General features: G+C 45.7%; 1 protein-coding gene across 1 annotated transcript in view; it reads left to right on the top strand.

The window, feature by feature from the left end:
* Positions 1–440: 440 nt before the first annotated feature.
* Positions 441–27,225, top strand: part of LOC144681476 (uncharacterized) — an 81,440-nt gene continuing 54,655 nt past the window's right edge. The window contains exons 1-10 of the mRNA XM_078543092.1: positions 441–566; positions 5,588–5,671; positions 6,483–6,592; positions 7,260–7,382; positions 9,213–9,286; positions 13,178–13,395; positions 18,390–18,555; positions 23,031–23,237; positions 24,690–24,851; positions 26,344–26,427. Coding sequence (XP_078399218.1) covers positions 521–566; positions 5,588–5,671; positions 6,483–6,592; positions 7,260–7,382; positions 9,213–9,286; positions 13,178–13,395; positions 18,390–18,555; positions 23,031–23,237; positions 24,690–24,851; positions 26,344–26,427 — 1,274 coding nt within the window. The 5' untranslated portion in view covers positions 441–520. The remainder of the gene's footprint in view (positions 567–5,587; positions 5,672–6,482; positions 6,593–7,259; positions 7,383–9,212; positions 9,287–13,177; positions 13,396–18,389; positions 18,556–23,030; positions 23,238–24,689; positions 24,852–26,343; positions 26,428–27,225) is intronic.

Raw genomic sequence — 27,225 nt, 5'->3', positions numbered from 1 at the left:
CCTACCCCGTGCTGTACCTGCCCTGGAAGTGTTTAATGGGGACAGTGTAGAGGGAGCTTTACTCTGTATCTAACCCCGTACTGTATCTGTCCTGGGATTGTTTGATGGGGACAGTGTAGAGGGAGCTTTACTCTGTATCTAACCCCGTGCTATACCTGCCCTGGGAGTGTTTGATGGGGACAGTGTAGAGGGAGCTTTACTCTGTATCTAACCCCGTGCTGTACCTGTCCTGGGAGTGTTTGATGGGGACAATGGATCCCCAAACTAGAAACAGGTCCTATTTTGACAACCCCATAAAGAACACTGGAAAAAAATAGCTCAAGATATTTCTTATGTCTTCTTCCTTTTACCTTAATGTAGGCAGCAGAATCGACGTGACGAATCAGAAATCAGACCGAAATCTGTGAGTTGTGAAATGAGGCTGAAAGGGTTCAGTGATGGGGACGTGCTGGAAAGACCCTCTTCAGTTCCCTCACGGCTTCAAAACAATATCCAAGTGCTGAATTTCAACCCTGTTTTGATGCTGAACATTGCCTTCCCCAGAAACCGGATAGAAATCTTGGGAGGTGAGATGGCAGAATAGAATCATCCGCTTCAGGAAACAACACTGTTCATCCATCTGGCAGCTGAAAGGATAGGAACATTGCTCAGTATAGAGGGAACTTTACTCTGTATCTAACCCCGTGCTGTACCTGTCCTGGGAGTGTTTGATGGGGACAGTGTAGAGGGAGCTTTACTCTGTATCTAACCCTGTGCTGTACCTGTCCTGGGAGTGTTTGATGGGGACAGTGTAGAGGGAGCTTTACTCTGTATCTAACCCCGTGCTGTACCTGTCCTGGGAGTGTTTGATGGGGACGGTGTAGAGGGAGCTTTACTCTGTATCTAACCCTGTGCTGTACCTGGCCTGGGAGTGTTTGATGGGGACAGTGTAGAGGGAGCTTTACTCTGTATCTAACCCCGTGCTGTACCTGTCCTGGGAGTGTTTGATGGGGACAGTGTAGAGGGAGCTTTACTCTGTATCTAACCCCGTGCTGTACCTGTCCTGGGAGTGTTTGATGGGGACAGTGTAGAGGGAGCTTTACTCTGTATCTAACCCCGTGCTGTACCTGTCCTGGGAGTGTTTGATGGGGACAGTGTAGAGGGAGCTTTACTCTGTATCTAACCCCGTGCTGTACCTGTCCTGGGAGTGTTTGATGGGGACAGTGTAGAGGGAGCTTTACTCTGTGTCTAACCCCGTGCTGTACCTGTCCTGGGAGTGTTTGATGGGGACAGTGTAGGGGGAGCTTTACTCTGTACCTAACCCCGTGTTGTACCCGCCCTGGGAGTGTTTGATGGGGACAGTATAGAGGGAGATTTACTCTGTATCTATCCCCGTGCTGTTCCTGTCCTGGGAGTGTTTGATGGGGACAGTGTAGAGGGAGCTTTACTCTGTACCTAACCCTGTGCTGTACCTGTCCTGGGAGTGTTTGATGGGGACAGTGTAGAGGGAGCTTTACTCTGTATCTAACCCCATGCTGTACCTGCCCTGGGAGCGTTTGATGGGGACAGTGTATAGAATCAGAGAAAGTTTATGGCACAGAAAGAGGCCACTTGGCCCATCGTGTCTGTACTGGCTGAGAAAGAGCCATCCAGCCTAATCCCACTTTCCAGTATTGAGAGGCAGCCCTGCAGGTTACAGCACTTGAGCTCCCTATCCAGACACCTTTTAAATGAGTTGAGGGTTTCTGCCTCTACCGCTACATTCCAGACCCCACAATCCTCTGGGTGAAAATATGTTTCCTCATGTCCCCTCCAATCTTTCTACTAATCATTTTAAATCTAAGCCTCTCGTCACTGACCTCTCTGCTAAGAGAAATTAGCCCTTCCCGTCTAGTCTATACTGGCCCCTGATAATTTTGTACATGTTAATCTAATCTCTCCTCAGGCTCTGCTGTCCCGTGGAGAACAACCCCAGCCTATCCAATCTTTCCTCATATATGCAATTTTCCAGTCCTGCCAACATCCTGGTAAATCTCTTTTGTACCCTCTCTAAGGCAATTACATCCTTTCTGTACTGAGGTAACCAGGACTGCACACACTACTCAAGTTTTGACCTAACTAATGTTTTACATAGTTCCAGCATAACCTCCCTGCTCTTATATTCTATATCTCGACTAATAAAGGAAAGGATTCCATATGCCTTCTTAACCAAGTCACTCACCATCCTGACTTGGAAATATATCACCGTTCCTTCACTGTTGCTGGGTCAAAATCCTGGAACTCCCTCCCAAACAGCACTGTGGGTGTACCCACACCACAGGGACTGCAGCGGTTCAAGAAGGCAGCTCACCACCACCTTCTCAAGGGCAATTAGGGCTGGGAAATAACTGGAGACCAAAACTGCACACAGTATTCGAGGTGCAGTCTCAACATTGCCCTGTATAACTGAAGCGTAACATCCTTATTTATATGTTCACTCCCTCTTGTAATAAAGGATAGCATTCCATTAGCCGCCTTAATTACTTGCTGTATCTGCATACTAACTTTTTGTGACTCATGTATAGAACACCTAGATCCCTCTGTACTTTGGAATTATGTAGCCGTTCTTCATTTAAGCAATACTCCACTTTTTTGTTCTTCCTGCCAAAGTGAACAACTTAATATTTTCCCACATTAAACTCCATTTGCCAGATCTTTGCCCAATCACACAACCTATCCATATCCATCTGTAACCTCCTTATGTCCTCTTCACAACATACCTTCCTACCTATCTTTGTGTCATCTGCATATTTAACTACCATGTCTTCACTCCCCTCATCTAAGTCGTTGATGTAAATTGTAAAAAGTTGAAGCCCCTGTACAGACCCCTGTGGGATTCCACTCATCACATCCTGCCAATCAGAAAAAGATAAATGCATTTATGCATACTCCCTGCTTTCTGCCAGCCAGCCAATCTTCTATCCACGCTAACATGTTACCCACTACACCATGTGCTTTTATTTTCTGTAATAATCTTTGATGTGGCACTTTATCAAATGCCTTCTGGAAATCTAAGTACAGTACGTCTACAGGCTCCCCTTTATCCACTGCGCATGTTACTCCTTCAAAAAATTCCAATAAATTTGTTAAACATGATTTTCCTTTCACAAAACCATGGTGACTCTTCCCAATTGCCTTGAGCTCTCCTAACTGCTCAGCTGTAACCTCCTTAATGATCGATTCTAATAACTTCCCCACGACAGACGTCAAGCTAAGTGACCTATAGTTTCCTGTTTTCAGCCTCCCTCCCCCCTTGAATAGAGGGGTTATATTTGCTACTTTCCAGTCTGATGGAACCTTTCCAGAACCTAGCAAATTTTGGAAAATTAACACCAGCAGAACTACCTCATTAGCCACCTCTTTTAAGACCCTAGGATGTAGTCCATCAGGAGTTGCCAGCCTGCAGCTCCATCAATTCGCACAGTACTGTTTCCCGTGATTTTCAGTTTCACCAAGTTCCTTTCTTCTGTTCACCTCCTGATTTACAGTTATTACTGGAATGTTTTTTGTATCCTCTCTGGTGAACACAGAAGCAAAATATTTGTTCATCTCTTTCCCCCATTTCTTTTTATCTACTATTAACTCTCCACTGACACTCTCTAGAGGACCAACACTCACTTTACTTACTCTTTTCCTTTTTAAGTACCTTTAGAAACTCTTGCTATCCGTTTTACATTTCTAGGTAGCTTATTCTCAAACTCTAATTTCTTTCTCCCGATTAACCTTTGAGTCATTTCTCTGTTGTTCTTTATTTTCTGTCCAATCATCTGTCCTGCCGCTCATCTTTGCGGAGTTGTATGCTTTTTCTTTAAGTTTGATGCTTTCCTTAACTTCTTTAGTAAACCACGGATGGTGGGTCCTCCCCTTAGAATTTTCCTTTATAATAGGAATGTACTTATTCTGAATACTCTGAAATATCCTCTTAAAGGTCTGTCACTGCTTCTCTATTGATCTATCCTCTAGCCTAGTTTCCCAGTTCACTTTAGCTAGCTCAGCTTTCATCCCCACATAGTTGTCCTTATTTAAGTTTAAGATACTAGTCTGAGACCCACTCTGCTCCCTTTCAAACTGGATGTAAAATTCAATCATATTGTGGTTGTTGCTACCTAGGGGTGCCTTTACTCTGAGGTCATTAATTAATCCTGTCACGTTGCACAATACCAAGTCTGATATAACCTGCTCTCTGGTTGGTTCCAGAACATGCTGCTCTAAGAAACTATCTCAAAAGCATTCTAAAAACTCCTCATCCTGGCTACTACTGCTAATCTGATTTTTCCAGTTTATGTGCAGATTAAAATCACCCATGATAATTGCCATCCCTTTATCACAAGCACACAATGTTTTCTCTTGAATACTTTGTCCTACACTGTAGCTACTGTTAGGTGGCCTGTAGACCAGTCCCACTAATGACTTTTTTCTCTACTATTCCTCATCTCCACCCAAACCGATTCTACATCCTGATCTCCTGAATCAAGGTCATCTCGAACAATTGCTCAAATGCCCCCTTTGATTAACAGTGCTACCCCTCCACCTTTACCTAGCTTCCTATTCTTCTTGAATGTCATGTACCCTTCAATATTAAGGCCCCAATCTTTGTTGTCCTACAGTCACATCTCCGTAATTATTATCAGATCATATTTATTTACTTCAATGTGGGCCATCAATTCATTTACTTTGTTATGAATGCTATGTGCATTCAGATAGAGAGCCTTCAGTTTTGTCTTTTTGTTACCTTTGTAACATCTAGTCTTGACTGTTGATGTATTCTTAGGTTTTTCTCTCTGTCCCTTCCTGCTATTCTCTGACCCTCATTTCTCATATTACTACTTTGCTCTCCTGTCTTGACTCTACATCTTGAATTGCTACCTCTACCCAAGCTTGATCCTTCACCCCTCTTGTTTAGTTTAAAGCCCTCTCTACTTCCCTAGTTATGCGATTTGCGAGGACAATCGCCCAGCACGGTTCAGGTGTAAACCGTCCCAATGGTACAGCCCCCACTTACCCCAGTACTGATGCCAGTGCCCCACAAACCGGAACCCACTTCTCCCACACTAGAGAATGGTTCTAGGGATGAGGAACTTCAGTTATGATGATAGATTGGAGAATGTGGGACTGTTTCCCTTAGAGAAAAGAAGATTGAGAGAAGATTTGATAGAGGTGTTCAAAAGCATGAGGGCTCCGGACAGAGTAGATGGAGAGAAACGGTCCCCACTGGTGAAAGGATTGAGAATGAGAGGGAGCAGATTGAAAGTAATTGGCAAAAGAAATAAAAGTGACATGAGGAAAAACTTTTTCACGCAGTGCCTGAGAGTGTGGTGGAGGCAGGTTCAATCGAAACATTCAAAAGGGAATAAGACTGTTATATGAATAGGTAGAAGGTGCAGGGTTATGGGCAAAGGTGAGAGAATGGCACTAAGTGAACTGCTCATTCAGAGAGCCAGTCCAGACATGATGGGCCGAATGGCCCCCTTCTACGCTGTCACAATTCTTTTTTAAATGCAGATGTTTTTAAGAGGTGTAGACTGGATTAAACTAATGCAAAGTCCTCATTTCCTTTTCTGCTTTCCAGTTACTTACAACTCTAAGATACATAAACTGATCATTCTGGACAGCCTGGGCTGTTTGAGCTGGTCTTTGGATGCCAGTGGCGGAGGTAAGCCTGTCCCTGGGTAACCTTTAACTGTGCAAAGTTCAGGGTTTTAGCGGATTGCTGAGGGAGAGGATTGAGGGGGTGCTGCACTGTTGGAAGTGCCTTCTTTTGGATGAGATGTGACACAGGAGGTGCTGTCTGTCTGTCATCCTGGGTGAATGTACAAGACCCCACGTCACTATTTCAAAGAGGAGCATGCATGTTATAACTGGAGCCATGGCTAATCAACACATAAAACAGATTATCTGGTCATGATAACATTGCCATTTATGGGATCTTGCTGTGCGCAAATTGACTGCCGTGTTTCCTGCATTACAACAGTGACTGCACTTCAAAAAGGACTTTGTTGGCTGTAAAACACTGTGGGACATCCTGAGGTGGGGTGGGGTGTGTGTGTGTGTGTGTGTGTGTGTGTGTGTGTACACGTGTGGGTGTGTGTGTGTATGTGTGTGGGTGTGTGTGTACGTATACGTGTGTGTGTGTATGTGTGTACGTGTGTGTGTGTACGTGTGTGTGTGTGTACGTGTGTGTGTGTGTGTACGTGTGTGTGTGTGTGTGTGTGTGCGTACATGTGTGGGTGTGTGTGTACGTGTGGGGGTGTGTGTGTGTGTACATGTGTATACGTGTGTGTGTGTGTGTGCGTACATTGTGTGTGTGTGTACGTGTGTGTGGGTGTGGGTGTGTATACGTGTGTGCGTGTGTGGGTGTGTGTGTGCGTGCGTACATGTGTGTGTGTCGTGGGGGAGTGAAACTGGGAAACCTGCTCAAACAAAACTGTGGCAAATGTGACTTATTTCCTCTTGTTTATCTGCAGGTAAAAGGGAGCTGGAGTTTCCCAAACATCATTACGGCATTTTAAAGCAAATTATCTACTGCAGCAAGTTCAACACTTACTTTGCCCTTGGAAAGGACTGCTCGCTGAAAGTATGACAGATCTTCAAGGGAATTCCAGAGCTTAGGGCCCCAGGCAGCTGAAGGCCCAGCCGCCAATGGTGGAGCGATTGAAATTGGGGATGCCCAAGAGGCCGGAATTGGAGGAGTGCAGAGATCTCGGGGCTGGGGGATGTTACAGGGATAGGGAGGGGTGACCGATGGAGGGATTGGAAAACAAGGATGATAATTTTAAACCCGAGGCACGGCCGGACTGGGAGCCAGTGTAACATCAGAGAGTATAGGGCGAACGGGACATGGTGCGAGTAAGGACACGGGCAGCAGAGTTTTGGATGAGTTGAAGTTTGGGGAGAGGGAGTGTTATTTAAGAAACGGTCTGTGGGTCTAACCTGATGGATTGTGGGAGCTGGGGACTGGGCATTGTTATGAGTAAAATCTCAGGAGAAAAATCATATGAGGCAATAAAAAGTGTTTGTTCCATTTTCTTTGAACACTTTCCCCCAACTTCAATATTTTTATAAGAAAAGGCCGTTGGACTGGGGGTGCGGGGGTGGTACAGAGCGGGGGGGGGTCATGTAATGGAAGTTGCAGTAATATGTCCATCCAAAGGCGGCAGTTGGAGGGAGGAGTGTGGGAGGCTTGAGGGGCAGGTTGAGGGGGGGGCGGCCAGTGTTGATGAATTCTTTCCGTTTGCCTCCAGGTCTACAACAAGGATTTTTGTGAAACGTTTACAGTTCTCAATTTGGATCTGAAGCTGGTGAAGTCGATAGCGTTCAATCCAAAGACCGACGAGCTCATCACTGGAGGGGTTGGAGGAGTTAAGGTAATGGAATCTCAGTGCCTCCTGTCCCCCGTGTTCGCAGCTCCAGCTTTAGACCTCTCAGCCGCTCGGCCAAGGAAACTCTCACTTCTAAGATAGGATTACCTTACTCTAGGAAAGCACTGTGGCCTATAGCAGGCTCCATTGTAATAGATGGCGGCCATTCAGCCCTTTGAGCCTATTCTAGCACTCAGTTAGAACAAGGCCGATCTACACCTCCACTCCAAAAAGGAAAGACTTGCATTTATATAGCACTTCACACGACCTCCGGACATTTCAAGGTGCTTCACAGCCAATGAAGTATTTTTGAAGTGTAATGTAGGAAACCCGGCAGCCAATTTGCTCACAGCAAGCTCCCACAAACAGCAATGTGACAATGACCAGATAATTTGTTATTTTTTGTGTGATGATGATTGAGGGATAAATATTGGCCCCAGGACACCTGGAGAGAACTGCTTTGCTCTTCTTCGAAGCAGTATATCCACCCAAGCAGGCAGCCTGGCCTCGGTTTAAGGACTTATTCAAAAGATGGCACCATCAGCAGCGCAGCACTCCCTCAGCCTTGATTTTATACTCAATTCCTGTTGTGGGACTTGAACCTGGAACCTCTGTGACTGAGAGGCGAATTTCTGAGTCACAGCTGACACACATTTTGTACTTTATCCCTCGATTTCAATTGAAATCTGATGCTAAAAGGGTTAAATTATGTGGACATGTTGATTATTTTGACTTGAGTTTAGAAGATTAATGGATGGACTAATCAAGGTATTTAAGATGTTTAACTTATTTGACTGGACAGATAGAGAGAAACTATTTCTTCTGGGGTGGGGGAGGGGAAGAGTTCAAAACAAAGGGGAAAATAACCTTAAAGTTCGAGCCAGGCCTGTCAGGGGTGATTCAGGAAACACTTCTTCGTGCAAAGGGGAGTGGAAATCTGGAATTGTCTCCCCCAAAAAGCCGTGGATGCTGGGGACAATTGAAAACTTCAAAACTGAGATTGATAGATGTATGTTAGGCAAGGGGATTAAAGATTACAGAATGAAGGAGGGTGGGATGGCTTTAAGATACAGACCTGCTGTGAACCATCTGAACGAGGAACAGGGTCTAAGGGCAGAAAGACCTCCTCTTATGTCCGCCACCCCACCCCACCCTACCACATAGTGGGAGACGGTGGCGTAGTGGTAATGTTGCTGGACCAGTACTCCCGAGGATCAGGCTAATGCTCTGGAGACAAGGGTTCAGTTCCCATCACGGTAGCTGGGTGAACTTAAATTTGATGAATAAACATCTGGAGTTGAAAGCCAGCCTCAGTAATGGTGACCATGAAGCTATCATTGATTGTCGTAAAAACCCATCTGGTTCACTAATGCCCTTTAGGGAAGGAAATCTGCTGTCCTTACCTGGTCTGGTTTACATGTGACTCCAGACCCACAGCCGTGTGGTTGACTCTTAACTGCCCTCTGAAATGGCCCAGCAAGACACTCAGTTCAAGGGCCATTAGGAACAAATGCTGATCATGCCAGTGACACCCACATCCCATGAAAAAATACACACAGTGGGGGTTACTGATCAGAATGAGGAATCCACGGACCAGGACTGTAGTTAGAGCCTCTTCTCCCCAACACTACCCTCCCCTACACCCCATCACTGTTGCACCTTTGGCCTCCCTGGTCTCTAGGAGTCCATACAACCCTGGGCTACACACTGCACGTTTAGGGGCTGATGGGTGGGGGTGGGGGCAAGCAAGATGGGGAAAGGCTGTGGTGTGGAGTTTATGGAGACCCTTGAATGAGGACAGTGCCCTTTTAAAAAGCTTAATTTCTTTCTTCACAGTTTTGGAAGTACAGAATGAACCGTAAGAGCAGCAGTAAGGTGGTAGCCATGTCCAACTATGAACTTTTCCTGAGGTATTGCGAGTACTTTAATAGAAAATATCGCATCATAAATATAGAACAATAAATACATGTTTTTAACGTCCTGAATGTTGCAGTAATAATGCTGTTAGATTGCTAAGTAGTGCATCATTTGATGTGGATCGGAAACATCCAGGCCCAGAGGGGGTCCCTGGTTTGACCCTTGGCCTAGGAGTCACCTACTCTGATTGGATGTATTCCTGGAGGTTTTATCATCTGACCTCCTGCCTCTACCTGCTCCAACCCCAAAGCTCATTTGCCTGAACGTTAGCTGGGCTCCAAGGGTTAGATTATGAGGAGGGATTACGCAAACTAGGCTTGTATACCCTGGAATACAGAGGGTTAACAGGTGACTTGATGGAGGCTTTTTGGGATTTTGAAAGGAATCGATAGAGAGAAACTTTTTTGATTGGCGGGGGAGGCTAGTGTGGGGGCATGACCTTAAAATCAGATCCAGGCCATTCAGGAGAGGAGATTGGGAAATCCCTCTTCACAGAAAGTGAGGTAGAAGTGTGGAACTCTCTCCCACAAAAATCTCCATTAATAATTTTAAATCTGAGAGCAACAGATTTTTGCTAGGCAAGAGTATAAAAGGATATGGAGCCAAGGTGGCTGGGTGGAGTTAGGCTTCAGATTGAATGACAGCAGAACTGGCTTGAGGGGCTGAATGGCCTCCTGCTGTTCCTATGCGCTCCTGCTATCGGTTGCTTGACATGTTCATCCTCCCGGCATCCCTATGGTTTGCATCCCAAGGTTCTTTTTTGCTCACAGCAGTGTCCTGAAGATTCCCAGAGATTCCAGAGCAATCCTGCAGGATTGGCAATCCAATCCCTGCCTTGTGCAAAGGCACCTTGCACTGGGCCTCAGTGCCCTGAGCCAGGCCTCCTGCTCCCAATTGGCCCCCCAGTGATCTCCTTCCTCCTCGTAGACACCTTGCCGGGTGAGTACTCTACTGGATCGGGCCCGGCTGCAGCCGAAATGTCTGCCCAGTAGAGGCTGAAGACCATTTCCACTCCCTGCTCAGGCTTTGTAGTGACTGGGATCTGCGGAGACTACGGCTGGGGTTTTCTGGCCCTGTCATGGGTGAGGCTGTGCCCCAGCGAGAAGTCCATTGACTTGTGGTGGGACCGGGAGATCCCGTACTATAACTCAGCAAAGGTCAGCATCTGGAACGCAGAAGATTTAGCAGGAGTTTGAGAGAAGGATGAAACTGGTGTGTGTTTGTGTTTGTGTGAGTGTGTGTGTGTGTATGTGTGTATGTGTGAGTGTGTGTGTGTGTATGTGCGTGTGTGTATGTGCGTGTTTGTGTATGTGTGTGTGTGTATGTGAGAGCGTGTGTGTGAGTGAGTGTGAATGTGTGTGTGTGTATGTGCGTGTGTGTGTGTGTGAGTGTGAGTGTGTATGTGAGAGCGTGTGTGTGAGTGAGTGTTTGTGTATGTGTGTGTATATGTGTGTATGTGCGCGTGTGTATGTGTGTGTGTGTATGTGTGTGTGTGTGTATGTGTGTGTTTGTGTGTGTGTGTGTGTGAGAGTGAGTGTTTGTGTGTGTGTGTGAGTGTTTGTGTGTGTGTGTGTATGTGTGTGTGTATGTGTGTGAATGAGTGTTTTTGTGTTTGTGTGTGTGTGATTGTGAGTGTGTGTGTGTTTGTGAGTGTGTGTGTGTGTGTGAGTGAGTGTTTGTGAGTGTGTGTGAGTGTGTGAGTGAGTGTGTGTGTGTGTGTTTGTGAGTGTGTGTGTGTGTGTGTGTGTGAGTGTGTGTGTGTGTGTTTGTGAGTGTGTGTGTGTGTGTTTTTGTGTGTGTGTGTGTGTGTTTGTGTGTGTGTGTTTGTGAGTGTGTGTGTGTGTGTGAGTGAGTGTTTGTGTGTGTGTGTTTGTGTGTGTGTGTTTGTGTGTGTGTGTGTGTTTGTGTGTGTGTGTGTGTTTGTGAGTGTGTGTGTGTTTGTGTGTGTGTGTGTGTGTGTTTTTGTGTGTGTGTGTGTGTTTGTGTGTGTGTGTGTTTGTGAGTGTGTGTGTGTGTGTGTGTGTGTGTTTGTGTGTGTGTGTGTGTGAGTGTTTGTGTGTGTGTGTGTGTTTGTGAGTGTGTGTTTGTGAGTGTGTGTGTATGTGTGAGTGTGTGTGTGAGAGTGAGTGAGTGAGTGAGTGTGTGTGTGTGTGTGAGTGTGTGTGCGAGAGCGTGTGTTTGTATGTGTGAGTGTGAGTGTGTGTGTGTGAGAGATTGCAGTGTGTATATGAAAACCACCCTCTGTTTTCAGTCGCTTTGAGGTTACTGCAGACGGGGAGAGGGATGAACACAGGCCCAGGCCAGTGCTTCACTCAGGGAAGTGGACAAGGTACAAAACAGTGGTCATGAAGCCATCTGGACTAGACAGTGGCCACATCGGCTAACAACTGGACTGTCCAGCATAAAACCAGACGAATAAACAGCCTAATTTGAACCTTGATCGCTATCTCTGAAATCTCATCCCGCTCTCTGAGATCTCTGCACTCCTCCAATTCTGGTCTCTCGTGTTTCCCAGATGTTCTTTTCTCTGGCATTAGTGGCTGTGCCCTCAGCAGCAAAGGGTCTAAGGCCTGGTACCCCCCCCCCCCACCCCACCCACTACCACCACCACCCACCCACCCACCCCACCCCCACCTCCCCACCCACCCCACCCCCACCTCCCCATCCCCTATCCCCAGAGAGTGCAGAGATCTCAGAGAGCTGGAAGAGATTTCAGGGATAGCAATCCATGTTCAAATTAGGCTGTTTATTCATCTGGTTTTATACTGGACAGTCCAGTTGTTAGCCACTGTGGCTACTGTCCATTCCAGATGGCTTTATGTCTGCTGTTTTGTACCTTAGTCCACTTCCCTAAGATGCTCCTTAAAACCTATCTTTTCTGACCAAGCTTTTGGTCACCTGTCCTAATATCTTATGTGGCTCAGTGTTACGACACAGCAGTTGGTAAAGGCTGAGTTGTTTAAATCCCAGAGGGAAACTTGAACAACTGGCATAACCTATATTTTCAGTTGGTATGTTTGAGATGCAGCTTTGAATTCAGGAATAAAACCACCAAGGCTCAAGAGGTTTTTTTTAATATTCGACTAGATTAAAATTTTTATTAATTTAACAGCAAATTAAACACATACACATGTCTACAAATTACTACCATAATAACTTGTAAACAAATCCCCAAATTAATCACTCCCAGGTAAATCTCCATCAAGGCAACACTAACCCAGACAGACACAGGCAAAGCACATTTGACCTTACAAATTTAAAATGAGGTTCCTTGCAATTTGGTTCCTTTGCAGACACAGTTGGAGGCTTACAGGCTGGTTAGATCTTAAATGTCTCTGAGTTACACACACCAACTCCTTTCTGTTGATACCTAGCTTTTCCTTTGAATGTAAATTTTCCAGGGTGTCCTTGGCTTTTAACGTCACAGCTTCTAACAATAACATTTTTGTCCCACTAAATTTATTCGGTAGTATAAACACATTGCTTGGTGTCTCCCAGCTAGGTGCAAGATTTTACTCCCACTCTTGAATGCTTAATTCAACAAGTGCAAGTTTACACTTTACCTTCTATCCTCCTTACGTTTATCTAATTAACATCGTAAAACTACTATACATCAAAGCACCCAGACTAGCTGGCTTTAATCCAATTAAGACACACACAGTCAAACACCTAGACACAGACCCCACTACAATTCCACTTTAAAAATAATTTTCAATAATATTATAGACATTAGTATCTCCTCATGACCCTATAGTGTTAAATTCTTTGCTTTGGTTTACACTCCTATGGAGCAGTGTACTGTTTTGGAAGCACTGTTTGAATGTGAGTTGTTGCTGTTTGACTGAGGGCCCACTCTTTACACCGTGTCCTTTACATTTTTCCAGGGCTGACTACCCCCATATGGGAGGAAATTGGGTGACCAAGGTGGAGCTGGATTTTGCCACTCAGCAGGTTTTCTGCTGCTCTGTCCAGGCCCTGTTCTGTTACGACACAGAGGGGAAGCTACTTCTGGAGATCCCATACCCCCACAAGTGTTCACCCACAGCCTGTATCTACTCGTCCTACTCCAAAACAATACTGACCTGCTCCACAGACTGCGAAAGTAAGACTCAACCTTTTCCCATTCCGACTTATTGTTCTGTGATTGGGTCCTTCTGTCTTGGACTCTAGGCATGGGACTTAGCTCTTAGACGGATTGTAGACTTATTCTGGTATCTGCTTAACGTTTGTTTATTAGTATTAGATCTAAACAGGTTACGGAGTAGGTGCATAACTCCTAGGCATGATTCCAACCTCTCTCTCTCAAGAGTCTAACACATGACTGAGAAGTGTCAATGGTGAAGTCAATGGAGAAGTGTCATTATCTATGCCATATATTCGCATATACCATCAGTTAAAACTTTATACTACTCCTCCCCCAAGTATATTATCCTACTTTTTAACATCAATATGAAACTATGTTATTAACTATTTACATTAAATTCCTGTAACTCCCTTTTTTAACAACTACAGATTTTAGCCAAATCCAACTCTTACTCTCCCCCTCCCTAAGTCCCAGTGCTGGGGATTCAATCTCCCTCAGTATTCTTGGCCCATATGGAAGACGTTTTGCAGACATGAGAACTTTCTTCTACATCTGGTAGGACATCATCATCTGCAGAATAGAACAACACTTTATCAGTATTGCTGGAAAACAGAGTGTAGGTTGCAAGATGACTGAATTACAAGAACAATGAAGACTATCGACAAAAGTCTGATCTAAAAGAGAATACTGAAGAGAATCAATCTTTGGACCCTCTGGGACCAGAAGAGATGAGCTCAGGACACTCTGAGGAACTTGTTGCTCCTTCGAAGGACTCTGGGAAGAAGCTTCAGAATGATCTTCAACTCCAGGGAAGACTATCACAGCTGCATCATCGATGGCTGCATTAAAGACTGAAAAGGCATTGAAGATCCGAGATTTCAATGAACTCAGGAAAAAACAATCAACTTTCTGTTAGACTGTCAGGAAAAGCAGAAGCGATGATTTCCCAATGATTTTCTGGGAGGACTGTTTACTTTCTGTAGGCCATGGTAAGAGAGCCACACTTCTCTCTGTGTGAGGTTGCTTCACTATGGGCAATGGGAAGAGTTGCTGAGGATATGGAGACAGGACAGCCTCGCCTTCTGTAAGGAGAGGAATTTCCTGTAGACAATCAACTCTGGGACAAGATTGCGGTAGAGGATTCTGCAGCTTCAGAAGTGCTAAAGATTCTGCTGCAGTGTCTGCGCTGACCTCCAGCTCTGAAGAGAAGACTTTCAGCTGGGACCGAAGTATGGGTGTCAATTGACTTTCACCCTGAGAAGGTACCAACTCTCTGGCAGTGTGATCCTCTATGGAGTCTGACCTGGACTCAGGCAAAGCATCCTCTCCGGAAGACTCTTCATGGACAACAGGAGATAAATTAGACAATACATTGGTAGATTTAGCGGAACTAAGATATGAATGCCTCTCAGCCACTAAAAGCACAGCTGATTTTTCTAAAAGGACAGCAGAGACTTCATAAGGTGCATCCATCAACAGGAAAGATGTATCACCCTCTTGGGCCTCAATCTCCAGGACATTGCTCCAAACTGTGAGAGGTTCTTCCTCATCACTCTCTAGGAAGAGCCAATTCAGGCCCGGCAGGTCTTCACAGAGATGGTCACCGTCTGCTTCAGTGCCTACTGTATCCTCCAGCTCTGGCCTAACCTTGTGATTGGCTGAGAGATTCATACTTTCCATGCCTGCCCTGGGGTATAGTGGATGGCGTCTCTGTGAAAGAAAGGAACTTGCTGCTGAGTGTATAAACTTCCTCAGCTTCTGAAACCTGAAGTTCCCCTGCTTCTAACTGAAAGGCTGAAGACTGTTGTATGAAAGACAGTGAGACGTTCAAACCTTGAGCATCATCTATTTTTTCCTAAGATTCCTAGAAGCATGTCAACATCACCACGCAATAAGGATGTACATCGATCGTAAAGGACAGAGAGAGAAACATGATCTGTGGCCCCTTGTTACTAAGAGGGGCAATAATCCTGCCTTTTATGGGAAGGTCAGTGCCACCTGGACCCTGTAACTTGATGCCTGATGGATAAAGGGTCATCGGCTGAAGCCAGTGGACGTTATCTGCTGATATGTTAACAGCTGCTCCAGTGTCAATTTTAAACGTAGCATTGAAGCCTTAAACGTGGACTGTAACTGACCAGCAGTCTGGATTAAGACTGCCTACTTCCTCTAGGAACTCCATAGGGTCATCACTTTCTGGAACTTTCCACGTCTTGTAAGGAATGTGTTTCGTAAATACTCGCTGGTTTGTGACTCCGATTAAAATTATCGGATTTGCAGAACTGTTTAAAATGTCCAGTTTTGCCACATTGGAAGCATTTTGCGCCCCCTGCTGGGCAGTCTTGGCGTCTCTGCTGGGTTTTCACGCTGCAACACAGATATCTCAAAATGGCGGCTGGCGTGGAGTTTCCTGCCCTTTCAATTTGTTTGGCGTACCGTATGGGTGGGGCCGTTGTCCATGGGCCTACCCAATCTACAGAGTCATATGAAGCCTCAGTTGCCACAAATTTTTAGCCCGATTAAATGCTGTAAGCCTGGCCTGCCTCACATCCTGGACCCGCTTGATCCAACGTAAGGTCATCTTTGATCTTCAGAAAGTCTGAGAGGTTTTCATCCCAAACACCCATGACTAAGCGATCACAGATTAACTTGTCCTTCAGCACCCTGTATCTGTAAGAACTAGCTGGGTGATATAGGTCAGTTAGGAATAATTCAGTTGATTCCCTAGGTTGTTGTGGGCGCTGGGTAAAGCGTTCAATTGCTACATTTTGCTTTGGGCTAAAATGGGTGTTGAAGGCTTTAATAATGGAGTCAAAGTCCTCAGTGGACTCCTGCACACCCTGCCTTAGGAGGGTCATCAGCTACTGGACCTGCTGCATAGAGAAAGGAACTGACTTGAAGCTTTGGCTCTTTCTCGTAAAGACCTGATGTTGCTCGGTACCGGAGAAAATGGTGCTTCCATAACTCCCATTGCTGGCCTCTCCGTGGGCCCTTGAGGCAGTCAAACAGGCAGGGCAAGAGCAGGGACTGCTCACCATCAGGTACGGTCATCGTTACCTCTCTCCAGTGATCCTCTTCCTTCTGCCAAAGTTTCTTGAGCTGTTTACAAATGTTTCTTCGCTCTGTGGTTTCTTTGACAACAGCGATGTGTTTCTTACATCTATGTCTCCATGGCTGCCACCATGTCTGAGATTGGGTCCTTCTGTCTTAGCCTCTAGGCATGGGACTTAGTTCTTAGACAGATTGTAGACATATTCTGGTATCCGCTTAACACTTGTTTATTAGCATTACATGTAAACAGGCTACAGAGTAGGCACATAGGCTAATGCAAGCTCCTAGGCATGATTCCAACCTCTCTCTTAAGACACATGACTGACTGGTGCCATGGTACATCATCATCTTTGTCAAATATTAGCATATCCCTTCTGTTAACCCTTTATAATACACTTATATCCTCTTCCTGCTGTAGAACAGAGAAAGCTGTTGGCCTTTATCTCAATGAAACAGGAATACGAATGGTGTTAAGAACTGAGAAGCATAGGATTTAGGAACAGGAGTAGGCCATTTGGCTTTTCGAGTCTACCCCACCATTTGATTGGATCATGGGTCATCACTACTCCTGATCTTATATTGAATATCTGATGCCCTGTGATACTCAGAATTCTCCATTCCTGGAGAATTTTTGACCGTGGAAGAATTATTTCCCAGGATCTCACCTTATTTTTTTTTAATTTTTGGGAGGTGGGCATTTATTGTCCACCCCTCTTGTTGCCCTGAGAAGATGGTGAATTAGGGATGGGCAATAAATGCTGGCCTAGCCAGCGACGTCCACATCCCATGAGCGAATAAAGAAAACCTTCTTCTTGAACAACTGAGTGTCTCGTCCAGTCACTTCAGGGGGCAACTAAGAGTCAGCCACCTTGGGTGTGGGCCTGGAGTTACACATAGGACCAACCCGGGTAAGGATGGCAGATTTCCTTCCTTGAAGAGCAGTTGGGTTTTTATGACATTCTGATGGCCTCATGTCACTTTTATCGAAAGCAGCTTTTGACTTCCAGATATTTAAAGACTGGATACAAATTCTCAAACGGACGTTCTCTGGATTACTAATATAACCACCAGAATCTGTTAACTACTCCTCAGCATTCTTGTTATGGTCAAACAAACATTTTTCCCCAATATTTTTTTAAATTACCAAATGAAAACTTTGAAAGAAAATGAAAAGAAAAGCCTTATAATTTTGTTTAATGCTCCATGTGACATTGCTCCACCTGGCATTTTGCTTGCAGTGGTGTTGTGAAGTTTAATCTTCATTCCCTGGATCTCCCGGACATTCCCAGATATGTGGAACCCTAGTTTGTACCAGAATTAAACAGCCTCACTTGGCTGCTGCACCACTGGTAGTCAGACCTTCAGCTTAGTGTCCTAGACTCTAGAATCTCCTCCCTACCCCTCTTTGCCTCGCTCTCCTCCTTTATGACGGTTCTTAAGAGCTAACTGTTTAAGCAAACTTTGGGGGGAGACGGTGACGTAGCGGTAATGTTGCTGGATTAGTAACCCAGAGGCCCAGGCTAGTGCTCTGGGGAGCTTTGGGTTTAAATCCCATCATAGCAGTTGGTGGAATTTAAACACAATCAACTTTTTAAAAATCTGGAATTGAAACCAGATGGTTCTGGTTCACTAATGTCCTTTAGGGAAGGAGATCTGCCATCCTTACCCGGTCTGGCCTACATGTGACTCCAGACCCACAGCAATGTGGTTGACTCTTAACTTCCCTCTGAAATGGCTGAGGAAGCCACTCAGTTTAGGGGCAGCGCATGTTGGCCTTGCCAGTCACTCCCACATCCCCTGAAAGAATAGACAAAAACATGTCTCTATGCATGTGGCGTTGTGTCAAATTCTGTTTGGTAATGCTCTCGCGAAGTGCCTTAGGATGTTTTACTATGTTAAAGGCGTTATATAAATGCAAGGTGTTGCTGTTTCATCCCCTCAACATTCTGACATTCTCACAGTCAAGGCATGGAGCAACAAAGGGATCTTCGCCCACAAGTTTACTGGACACAGTCGGGCAGTCACAAACCTTCTCCTCCACCCCGAAACCGGTTCCATCTTTATCTCCAGCTCGAAGGATGGTTCGATTAGGTTCTGGTCGCTAGACACCTTCAGCCAACTCCTGAGGTAAAGACCAACTCTCGAAGGACAAACTGAAAGACAGGAAAGTTCCATTACAGAGCTTTTCACCCCCTCAGGACGTCCCAAAGCACGGCAGAACCTGTGAAGTACATTTGAAATATGGTCATTATTGTAATGTAGGGAAATGGGGCATCCACTTTACACACAGGAAGATCCCAGAAACAGAAATGAGATGTACAATCAACTAACCTGTTTTAGCCAACATCTCTCTCCGGCTCAGTGCAGTACTGAGGGAGTGCTTCCTGGTCTTTTTTACAAGACGTTAAGCTGAAGCTCTGTCTGCCCTCCCAGATCGGCGTTAAATAAAAGCCCGTGACACTATCTCAAAGAAGAGCAGGGGTTTTCTCCAGTGTCCTTGGCCAATATTTATCCCTCAACCAACATCACTAAAACAGGTGATCTGCTCATTGTCTCATTGTTGTTTGTGGGAGCTTGCTGTGCACGAGATTCTGCTGCATTTGCTACATTACCACAGTGACTACACTTCACTGGCTGCAAAAATTGGCTTTAAGGTGTCCTGAGATTATGAATGCACCTTAGAAATGCAAGTCTTTATTCCTGTCTCTCTCAGAAAAAAAATCCCTGTTTTAAGAGGTAAACATTATCTCAATCAAGCTTTTAAAATTTGATATCCACTTCAAATAATATTGAAAAACAACCAGGCATATTTTGCCAAGAGACTGTATTATTGGCCTCACTAAAATGTTATTGGATATTGCCAGAGATAATAAAAACAGAAAATGCTGGAAAAACTCAGCAGGTCTGACAGCATCTGTGGAGAGAGAAACAGAGTTAACGTTTCGAGTCCGTATGACCCTTCTTCAGAGCTTTTTCTTGCCAGAGATAATGGTTACCATGCACACAGTCACCCTGAACAGCACGGAGTGATAGCTTTATATTCCAGCCTCAAAACTGTACTGAAGATATTAAAGGACACACAATGGGGTCAGTGTGTTAGAGTCAGAGGACAGTGTAGTTTAGGGGTCTGGCACATAGAGGATTAACTTGGGATTGAGCACAGTACCACCCACACATTGATGTAGGAGAACACGTGAACTGCACCTAGGGGTCAGTCTAGTGCTGGACAGAGCTGTGTGCACAAGCCAGCATGGAGACAGCTCCCAGCTTGATTCCTTTATTGTATATATGTACATAGTTCTGGTGGTTAATAAATACGTACAGTTAACCTACTTAAGAGTACAAAGACTTCATTAAGACCTGTCATACATAATCCAACACCCTACAACACGGCGGCAACATGTGGAAAATCCCAAAATTTCACAAAACATGTAGAGACTAAAATCCCGCAAGACTAAAGAAAACTTTGAAGCGATTCTGACCTGAAGAAAAGCTCGAGAAACAGATGCATAGAAGAAAATTGTCAGGGAAAAGCTCCAAAGAAAGGCTTGGAAACTGAAGGCAGAAATTTTAAAATTCCTCACTGTAAATTGTGCAGGAAACTCCACAGGATCTTTCGGACGTCCAGCTTCAATTCCCAGAGTTGCTGAGTCAGCAGATCCAGCTGGGGTGAACGAAAAGCTTTCAAATTCCAGGATATACAGCAAGTCCTGAGAAACTTTAAAATAGTTAATGGGTCAGAAATTGCTGTTTTAAAAACTCCATCGGATGAAACAGGTTCCTGAGTTGGCGCCTGAACATGTGGTGGCTGAACTCACTCCGAAAAGAAGAAAAATAAAAAATTGGGAAGACTCGCCGCTAAAGGATCAGCTTTAATTTAATCAGGATTTAATGCTCACATGAACCTAAAGCATAATACTGAAACGGAGAAGTCTGCAGCGAGTCGCTCCAAGCAGCCATTGCTTCAAACTTTTTCAAGGCTGAGTGCGAGTGCCATTGCAGCAGGAGCCCGCCAACACTGGCAAGCACGAGAAAACTCTTTGTCTTCAAATGAACAGCGGCACCCTCTTGAATTTCAGCAACTTCTCAAAAGCTGAGCCTACACTTTAAAATTTAACCATGGATCATAAATCCAACTTATCAGGATCGGCTTAGACTCCTCCAAGGGCCAAACCTAATGGATAATTGGGCATCCCGGAGAAGAGAATTTTTAAACTACTGGAGCACATCAGGCCTAAGTAGAAAGTCATAAAAAGTCCAGATTAATATCTTTTTATACTGGGTTGGTGAACATGTTGGTGAAGTAAACCTAATGCAGTGCATTGATGAATTGTCAACCAGCTTCGATGAAATATTAAAAGCCTTTGACGAATATTTTAATCTTTAAGTTTTGGAGCACACAGAGCTTTAAAACAGGCCCAGCAAAACACCGAAAGAGAAAAAGACAGTACTTGAGTAAACCACACGAGGGTGCCAGAGAGGCAGGGAATCCTCCAGAAGTCTCAAAAATATATCTTTTTGGAAATCCCGGCACATTACCTCAACTGCAACAGCAGGTGACAGTGCAGAGTGAGCAGCTGGCTGTGAATGAAGGAAAGCTATCTGGTGAGACCCAAAATAAACAAACCCTGCAAAACGAAAATGAAATAAGGTTGGAAAATATTTGTTTCTGAACTGAATTGGAAGATTTGAAACTCAAGATTTAAGCTGAGTATATACCTTTAAAAGCTCATGAGACACTAAAGTCGTCAACAAATCAAACTGTCAAGATCTGAACAAACAAAATTTTGAGGCATCACAGAAAGAGGCTACAGAACTGAAGAAAATGGTTGGACTTTTGGAAGCAAACTTGGAAAAACATTACATTTCCGAGGAGATATATGAAGAGATGAAAATCAAGAACCTAGAATAGCAAGAGAAAGTAGAAATTCTCACAAAAGAGGAGTCTCAAAAACAGTTGGCAGAAGCACAATTGCAGAATGCGATCTTGAACAATAGCACAAAGTAATTATACTCTACCAGGGATTGTGGTTAAAAACCCACCTAGTTCACTAACGTCCTTTAGGGAAGGAAATCTGCCGTCCTTACCTGGTCTGGCCTTCATGTGACTCCAGACCCACAGCAATGTGGTTGACTCTTAAATGCTCTCTGAACTAGGGCAATTAGGTGCTCACATCCCATGAATGAGTAAAAAATATGGATCTTCAATTAAAACGTGATGAATTTCAAGCATCAGAAGTCTCTACTAAGCATCGTGCCAAATGCCAGGAACAGAAGGAGTTGCTGGTGCATCAGAACAGTTGCTTGAAAGTAGCATTAACAACCAAACTGATGAACTTCTTGAACTTTGTTCCAATCTGAATAACACGCAGGATGAGATGCGTAGTATGGAAGAGCAAATCTAGACTTTAAGAGCAGACAATGTGAATTCTGTGGAACAGATTGAAGATCTAACAAGTGAATTGAAAGTCTAAGGAGCCGTCAGTGGCCATAGAAGAAAGATTCCAAAAAAAAACTGAATGCCCAGATGAAGTTGTGAAACTTATAGACGCGTTCTGCAGATAACTCTTGAAACAAGAACAACTCAACTGACCAGAGTTGTTACTGAGCTGAATGAAAATGTTCATAAGCTCAAAAAAACAACTGGACAAGAAGAAAGTAATCAAAAATTTGGCTAAAATTGCGAATCAAATGGGAATGAAGGTTCTGCACGAACGAAAGAAAAGGAAAAATCGCTATGGGGACAAGCACAGCGTTTATCCACCTGGGAAAAAAATGGGATAAATTAACTACCTATCACCACAACTGCCAAATTGACAAAGAGCGGTTCAATATCAAGGAATGGAAAAAGAGGATAAGAAGATACCCAGATACCAGAACAACTTTCAAATCTACAGAGTTTACCTGAAATGACAGAGCCGACCGCTCCTCCGACAGTCGTGCAGACGAGATTTGGAAGGGTTATAAGGCTTCCAGGTCGCCTGAACCTCAGAGACTTGAAGGGGGTAGAAAGGGTAGTAGTAATGATGTAAATACATGGGGTAAACTAGATTAACCTGAAATACATTGGTTAAGGACTTTAGGGGGAGGTGTAGTATAAGGTCTGGCACATATAGGGTTAACACGGGACTGAGTACAGTACCGCCCACACAGTAACGTAAGGGAACACATGACCTGCACCTAGAGATCAGTCTAATGTTGGACAGAGCTGTGTCCACAAGCAAGCATGGAGACAGCTCCTAACTTGAACCCTTTACTGTATATATGTACTTAGTTCTTGTAGTGAATAAATACATACAGTTAACCTACTACTTATGAGGACTTCATTAAGGCCTAACGAACAGTATCCAACACCCTACAACAGTCAGTGTATTGGAATTGGGGTCTGGGGTCATTGTATTAGAAGTCAGAGGTCAGTGAATTGGGGTCAGTGCATCGGGGTCAGGGGGTCAGTGGATTAGGGTCAGGGGGTCAGTGGTTTGGGGGCAGGGGTCAGTGGTTTGGGGCCAGGGTCAGTGGTTTGGAGCCAGGGGTCAGTGGATTGGCTTTGGTAGAGTTTCTGATGGATAGTAACTGTGCCCTTTGTCCTTTTGGGGATCCAGTCTGTTTCTATTAGAGGAGGGCATTGAGTGGATGGGACTCACAGAGACCGACTCCCTGTACTGCTGCTCAGGCAAACACTGCCAAATCTACACCCTCAACTACTTCACCCACTTCTGGAGCCACATTGGCAACTCCATCAGCCACATGAGCCTAGCTTCTGCCAAAGGGAGAACAACCAGAGTTACCGTGTTGCAGAGAGACAGCAGGTAGGAGGAAGGTGGCAAACCTAGTGTCACATGTCAAGTGCTGCATGCCCAGTGTCAAGTGGTGAGTGTTGTGTAGCTGGTGCCACCCTCCCAAAGTCCAGCGTCGCATGTCCAGTGCAGTATGCCCCTTACCCAGTGTCGCATGCTCAGTGTCATACCCAGCGTCCAGAGTAACATGCCGAGTGTCACACCCAGTGTCCAGTGTCACAACATGCCCAAGGTCACATTCCCAGTGTCACACCCAGTGTCCAGAGTAACATGCCGAGTGTCACACCCAGTGTCCAGTGTCACAACATGCCCAAGGTCACATTCCCAGTGTCACACCCAGTGTCCAGAGTAACATGCCGAGTGTCACACCCAGTGTCCAGTGTCACAACATGCCCAAGGTCACATTCCCAGTGTCATACCCAGTGTCCAGAGTAACATGCCGAGTGTCACACCCAGTGTCCAGTGTCACAATATGCCCAAGGTCACATTCCCAGTGTCACACCCAGTGTCCAGAGTAACATGCCAAGTGTCACACCCAGTGTCCAGTGTCACACCCAGTGTCCAGCGTAACATGCTGAGTGTCACACCCAGGGTCACACCCAGTGTCCAGTGTCACACCAGTGTCCAGGGTCACATGCCGAGTGTCACACCCAGTGTCCAGAGTAACATGCCAAGTGTCACACCCAGTGTCCAGAGTAACATGCTGAGTGTCACACCCAGGGTCACACCCAGTGCCCAGTGTCACACCAGTGTCCAGGGTCACATGCTGAGTGTCACACCCAGTGTCCAGAGTAACATGCCAAGTGTCACACCCAGTGTCCAGTGTCACACCAGTGCCCAGAGTAACAAGTGGAGTGTCACACTCAGTGTCCAGTGTCACACCAGTGTCCAGGGTCACATGCCGAGTGTCACACCCAGTGTCCAGGGCCACACCCAGTGTCCAGGGTCATACCCAGTGTCCAGGGTCACATGTCCAGTGTTGTGTGCCCAGTGACTGAAATCTCGAACTTTGTTTTCCTCCCTCAAGGAGCTCCCTCCGAGCTGGGTATGTTTTGGCTTCGTGGTGAGTTTTGTTTTGTCTCCAAACGTGAATTTGTCTCTTTTTAAAAAAAAATTGTCTGTGTATTTTGAATTCCCTCTGACCCCTTTGCAAAAAGATCAAACAGAGCAGGTCACCTCACACTAACATCTCACCTTTCCCTCTGTCTGCCTCTCCGGTTTCTACCGTCCTCGGGCTTTCTCTCTCACTGGCTTTTTCTCGTTGCTTTTGGATGTAACAGACCCTGCGGCCACGATCTCGAGGAGAAGCCAGGGAGTTTGATGATTCAAATATAGCTCATTGGTTAAAGGCGCTATTATATTATTTATTATAATATTTATTATTATAAATGGAAGCTGTTGTTTTGATGATCTGGGAAGTCCTAAATTCGAAAATCTTCCACGTTTTCTGTGTTTTGACTCTAGTCTGCGGATCATGTCCCAGTGCCTGGGGACCAAGTTATCCGTAGTCCTCCCTCTACCAACAGACACTCCGGTGCAGAGTGTGACCAGCTACACGTACAACAGGGCCCACAACCTGGTCTTCTTTCTGGTGGACCCCACAGAGATCTGGGTCTACACTGTCAGGTGAGGAATGGAAAGGAGGGGGCGCACTGGGTGTGGTGGGGGGAGGGGGTCACACCAGGGTTCCTTTATCCGGACGGATTTCTCCCCCCCTCCGTGATGGCTCATAAAAGCATGAGAGATGGGAGGCGGAGTAGGCCACTCGGCCCCTCGAGCCTGATCCACCATTCAATGGCTGATCTTCAACCTCAGATGCACTTTCCTGCCCCTCCTCCCCTGGATTTCCTTCAGGTCCAAAAATCTATCGATCTCAGTCTTGAATATACTCAAAGACCACAATCCTCTGGGGTGGAAAATTCCAAAGGTTCACAACCCTCCAAGTGGGGGAACTTCTCATCTAAGTCTTAAACGGTTGACCCTTTATCCTGAGATTATGACTGCTAGTTTTGGACTCTCCAGTCAGGGCGAAACGGCCTCTCAGTATTGACCTTGTCAAGTTCCTTAAGAATTCTCAACGAGATCACCACTCATTCTTCAAAACTCTAGAGAAGACAGGCTCAGTCTTCTCAATCTCTCCTCATAAGACAATCCCAGGGATCAGTCTGGTGAACCTTTGTTGCACTCCCTCCATGTCCTTCCTTAGGTAAGGAGACCAAAACTGTACACATGCTCCAGGTGAGGTCTCACCAAAACTCTATATCATCACAGAAAAGAAATTCTTACTTCTCTACTTCAGTCTTATTGCAATAAAGGCCAAGATGCCATTTGCTTTCCTAAAGACTTGCTATGCCTACATGTTCATTTTCTGTGATTCGTGTGAAAGGACACCGAGGTCCCTCAGGTCAACAACACTTCCCAGGCTAAGGTCGCACAGTCTGAGGCCGGCACTCAATCCCATTGGGTTGGTGCTAAGTCAGCTGATCCTAGACAGGCCATTTGATGTTAGGGATTGCATCTGGCCTCAGTAGCACTAAGGCTGGGAAATGAAGCAGGATTAGGTCATGTGCTCTGCCTTATTTTTTTATATTTGTTCCTGGGATGTGGGCCTCGCTGGCTGGGCCAGCATTTATTACCCATCCCTAATTGCCCCTTGAGAAGGTGGGGGTGAGCTGCCTTCTTGAACCGCTGCAGTCCATGTGGTGTAGGTACACCCACAGTGCTGTTAGGGAGGGAGTTCCAGGATTTTGACCCAGCGACAGCGAAGGAACGACGATATATTTCCAAGTCAGGACGGTGAGTGACTTGAAAGGGAACTTGAGGAGGTGGTGGTGTTCCCATCTATCCGCTGCCCTTGTCCTTCTAGGTGGGAGAGGTCACGGGTTTGGAAGGTGATGTCCAAGGAGCCTTGGTGAGTTACTTAGTTATGCTTTGGATGTGCTCTAAATGTGGCACTCTGTGAAAACTGTAGCACATAAGATATCATGACAGTGCATTGAGAACAAGAGTGTGTAAGTGTGTGTGTGACTGGAGGAGTGGGGGTGGAGGTGATGACTGTACTTTAGTAAATGCCTCATTTATGCCTGTAGCCTCTCCTCACAGTCTCAATCTCCTGTAGGACAGACCCAGCCTGCAGGATGGCTGTATGGAATGTTCCGTACATACTCGAAAGCACAAGCGGTAGCAAACAGTCGGCCAAGACGTAAGTGATCACTGAGAACCTTTGCTTTAGGGACCATGTCGAGGACTGGGAGGATTGGGCCCAGTGAGGGTGACAGGGCCTGGCACTGTGGGCCCAGTGAGGGTGACAGGGCCTGGCACTGTGGGCCCAGTGAGGGTGACAGGGCCTGGCACTGTGGACCCAGTGAGGGTGACAGGGCCTGGCACTGTGGACCCAGTGAGGGTGACAGGGCCTGGCACTGTGGACCCAGTGAGGGTGACAGGGCCTGGCACTGTGGACCCAGTGAGGGTGACAGGGCCTGGCACTGTGGACCCAGTGAGGGTGACAGGGCCTGGCACTGGAAGGACTGGGAGATTGGGCCCAGTGAGGGTGACAGGGCCTGGCACTGGGAGGAGGAATGGTCACAGCTCATGGGCTCCCTCTGGTTGCCTCACCCCAACCCCATATCACATATTTCTCCAGGTACTGATTCAACTCTGAAGATGCCAATCGATTTGGTCCCCACCCCCTTCGTCCATCCCACCCATTCACTCCCTACTCCTGTTATTCAATCCTCCATTTTCTCAATTGCCCAAGAGGTAAAAAAAAGAAGGAACTTGCATTTCTCTAGCGCCTTTCACATCCCCAAGACCCCCCCCCTCCCAAGTGCTTCACAGCCATTGAAGCACTTTTAAAATGTAGTCATTGTCATCATGTAGGAAAAGTGGCAGCCAATTTGTGCACAGCAAGCTCCCACAAACATCAATATGATAGTGACCATATAACCTGTGTTTGTGACACCGCTTGAGGGATCAGTGTTGGCTACCAGCTGGGCTCCCA

The sequence above is a fragment of the Cetorhinus maximus genome, chromosome 6 (genome assembly GCF_964194155.1).
Source record: "Cetorhinus maximus chromosome 6, sCetMax3.hap1.1, whole genome shotgun sequence".
NCBI lineage: Eukaryota > Metazoa > Chordata > Chondrichthyes > Lamniformes > Cetorhinidae > Cetorhinus > Cetorhinus maximus.
Note: the sequence above shows the minus strand (reverse complement) of the source record. Positions and strands in the feature narration are given on the sequence as shown.